Genomic DNA, 2,841 nt, shown 5'->3' with positions numbered 1-2,841 from the left:
CTGTACTGATGTAACAATGTGAAAAAAAAAAACTAGGTTGCACGATCAAGTAAACAAAAAAAAAAGAGCAAATGAGGTCATCGAAGCTTATCCCAAGTTAATTGGTTCAACAAAAAAAAAGGGAATATCAGATCATTTCGCTTGCACTGCATTCCTAATGAAGTAGTTGAATAGCACAAGGCTAGATGGATTGATACCCCAAGCTTTGCGTAACCCATTTCTTTTGATTTCAAACAGGGTAACATCCACAAAAAAAAAAAGGGGACCAGGTGAAATCTAAAAAAAGAATGGAACGTTTATTGGTCAATAGAAAACCTGTTGATATTCTTGCAAGATAAAGTGAGCAATTAAAAAGAAAAGGAAATGAAATCATTAGAAAAAGATGAAGACGAGATGTGAAAAGCATAATCATAATTTTTTTTAATAAATACAAATAATTATAAAGAGAACGATATATACATTAATGATCCCACAAGATCTTATATACATTGTTGCCCGCTCTAACCTTTGTGGGGAAGGCAGAGCGATTCAATGGCTGGTGAGGTCGGCGGCCAAAGTCTTGGGAAAGACACTGCAAGCGGATGCTTGCTTCTACCCTTTCAATGATATCCACGTCCAAAGGGCTCAGGGCGCATGGAACGGCAGCAGAAACAGGACAAGGTTCTTCTTCGGGCTCAAAGATCGCTGTGATCTCTGGGCAGAGAGAGGGCAAGACTTGATTTGTTGAGCGAGAGTGCTCAACGTTGAACGTTGGCACTACACGCAAAGAGGGAGAAGCAAAGGCACGACAGAAGGACTCTCGGTGTCCAAAGGACTGGGCAGAGGAAGGAGAGCAAGCAGAAAGAGAACAAGAGCCAGGGAAACCACAGCTTGACGCAGCTGGCGAGGCTGGTACAAAGGATGGAGGGATCATGATGGGGGAGGCTAAGTGGGAGGAGGAAGTGGGAACAGTTGGCAAGTTACGGTCTTCGTCTTCATTCAAGAGTCTTGAAACAGACATACTGGCCGTAACATTGCCAGCTTTCTTGTTGGTGGTGGTGGAGGAGGACTTGACGCGACTTGATCGTCGTGAGGAACGAACAGAATCCCTCTTGTAGGGTAGTCGGGCAGGGGCAGGTTGCTTGGCAACAGAGGACTTCTTTGGCTTTGTGGCCACGACTCGTTGGCCTCCATTTGCCAATGGGTTCAGCACGAGGCAACCAAAGTGGCGGTCATCGGGAGGGAGGACGGCATCAAGGAAGGAGGGACCAAAGATGGGCAGGAGCTCCATTCTTATACTCCACGCTGTACGAGCGCAGAGAGAGAAGGCGTGGTTGAATGGGATCCTGAATACAAAGAGGTGAGTTAATGATGAAGAGAGTGTATGTGTGCATTACTTACCAAGTCCCTTGGATGACAAGGCATCCACCACGAACCTTCTTCACCTGCAGCTCAGGATTGGAGTCAACGATCTTGACAATGTCTGCCTTGGAATTGTTCAAGGCTTTCCAAATGCCAGTGAAATGTACATGGCCGGTTTCTCTATCCCACATGATAGGTTGCCCATTGATTTCGTATTCATAAACTAAAAAGAAAGTGTCAATTCGCGTGATGAGAATAACGGTGATAGTGTACCTGGAATACAGCCTCTGGGGTCTTGGGAGGTTGAATACTGATTGGTCTTGATCTTGATGGATCGATTGGCGGTGGTATGAGGCAAAAAGTTTCTTACTTCGACTGATTTCATGTTTGATAAAAAAAGTGATTGGAAAGCAATAGAAAAAGAAAAGAAAAGAAAAGAGTGTGAAATGGCATTTTATAGACGGAGGGAGTCCGAAGTGAAATAAATAAACAAAATAAAAGTAAGGGGTCTAGAAGGGGGGGAGGAAGAACAAGGGCTTTCAAACAAAAACTTTGTTTTTTTTTCATTTTTTTTTTTGGGAAAAAGAAAAAGGCCTCAAAAATGTTTAATTAATACCACTTTTAGTGAGAATGTGTTACTTTTTGTCAACTAATACAAATTACTCATGCATATATTATACCAGTGTTTCCTTTTAATCATCTCACTGATCCGTGTCAATAAAAGTTTATTGAAAGGTCTTTATTATTAAAAACCAGCTTTAATAACCACAAGTCAATTAACCCCTAATGAACTCATTCTCTTTACTTTCCTATCAAACATGGATCGTCCTCTCTTTCTTTCTAGCACAAAACTCGTCATCCTCTCCTAAAAAGATAAACAAAAAAGGAGCTGTGATTGAAAACAGTCTCTGTTCCCATGAAAATAATTAAGCTTTATTTTTTTTTTATAGATTGTTTAAAAAGTTGTAAACAAAAGAAACTTTGATTTATTCTCTCTTTTCATTCAATCATTTGATCCTGTAACACAGACTTTTTTTTTTTTTCTAATTGTGAGCATTGGTAACACGATTGCGGGCTTAGGATGATGATGCTTTGTGGCAAATAAAGCTCAATACTTTTTGTCTTCAAGTTCTAATAAAGTTACACTTTACAAAATACTTTTCGTCATTCAAAGTCTCTTTCTATAAAAGACTACTTGTGATACCACAAAAAAATCTCAGCAAGCCTTGAGTTTTTTTTTTTTGATAGTTTCAAGGTCATGAATACTCAAATTGTTGTAGGAACAGACTTGAGATCGTTTATAAAATGTGCAAGTGCAAATGTAAGCAAAGAGGGAATTCCTCACCAAGAAAAGTAAGGGCCAGTGAATGATGGTTGAAGCAAGAGCTCACTGAGCAGTAAGTAACACAACGATGAACAAAAAAAAATAAAATGTACATTCCCCTTGTACGCTTTAAAGTAGTATTGACGTTCTTTTCATAATCTGCAAAAAGCATTTTC

General features: G+C 39.8%; 1 protein-coding gene across 1 annotated transcript; it reads right to left on the bottom strand.

Annotated features, from left to right (window-relative positions):
* Positions 1-460: 460 nt before the first annotated feature.
* Positions 461-1,726, bottom strand: RO3G_02347 (uncharacterized protein; the record flags this gene model as incomplete). The annotated part of the gene is made up of 3 exons (XM_067656938.1): positions 461-1,325; positions 1,381-1,564; positions 1,615-1,726. The coding sequence occupies 3 exons, from the start codon at positions 1,724-1,726 to the stop codon at positions 461-463; spliced, it is 1,161 nt and encodes a 386-aa protein (XP_067513039.1).
* Between the last annotated feature and the right edge of the window lie 1,115 nt (positions 1,727-2,841).

This window comes from Rhizopus delemar, genomic scaffold, assembly GCF_000149305.1.
Source record: "Rhizopus delemar RA 99-880 supercont3.2 genomic scaffold, whole genome shotgun sequence".
NCBI classification, from domain to species: Eukaryota; Fungi; Mucoromycota; class Mucoromycetes; order Mucorales; family Rhizopodaceae; genus Rhizopus; species Rhizopus delemar.
The sequence above is the reverse complement of the archived record's forward strand: the minus strand, read 5'-3'. Positions and strand labels throughout refer to the sequence as shown.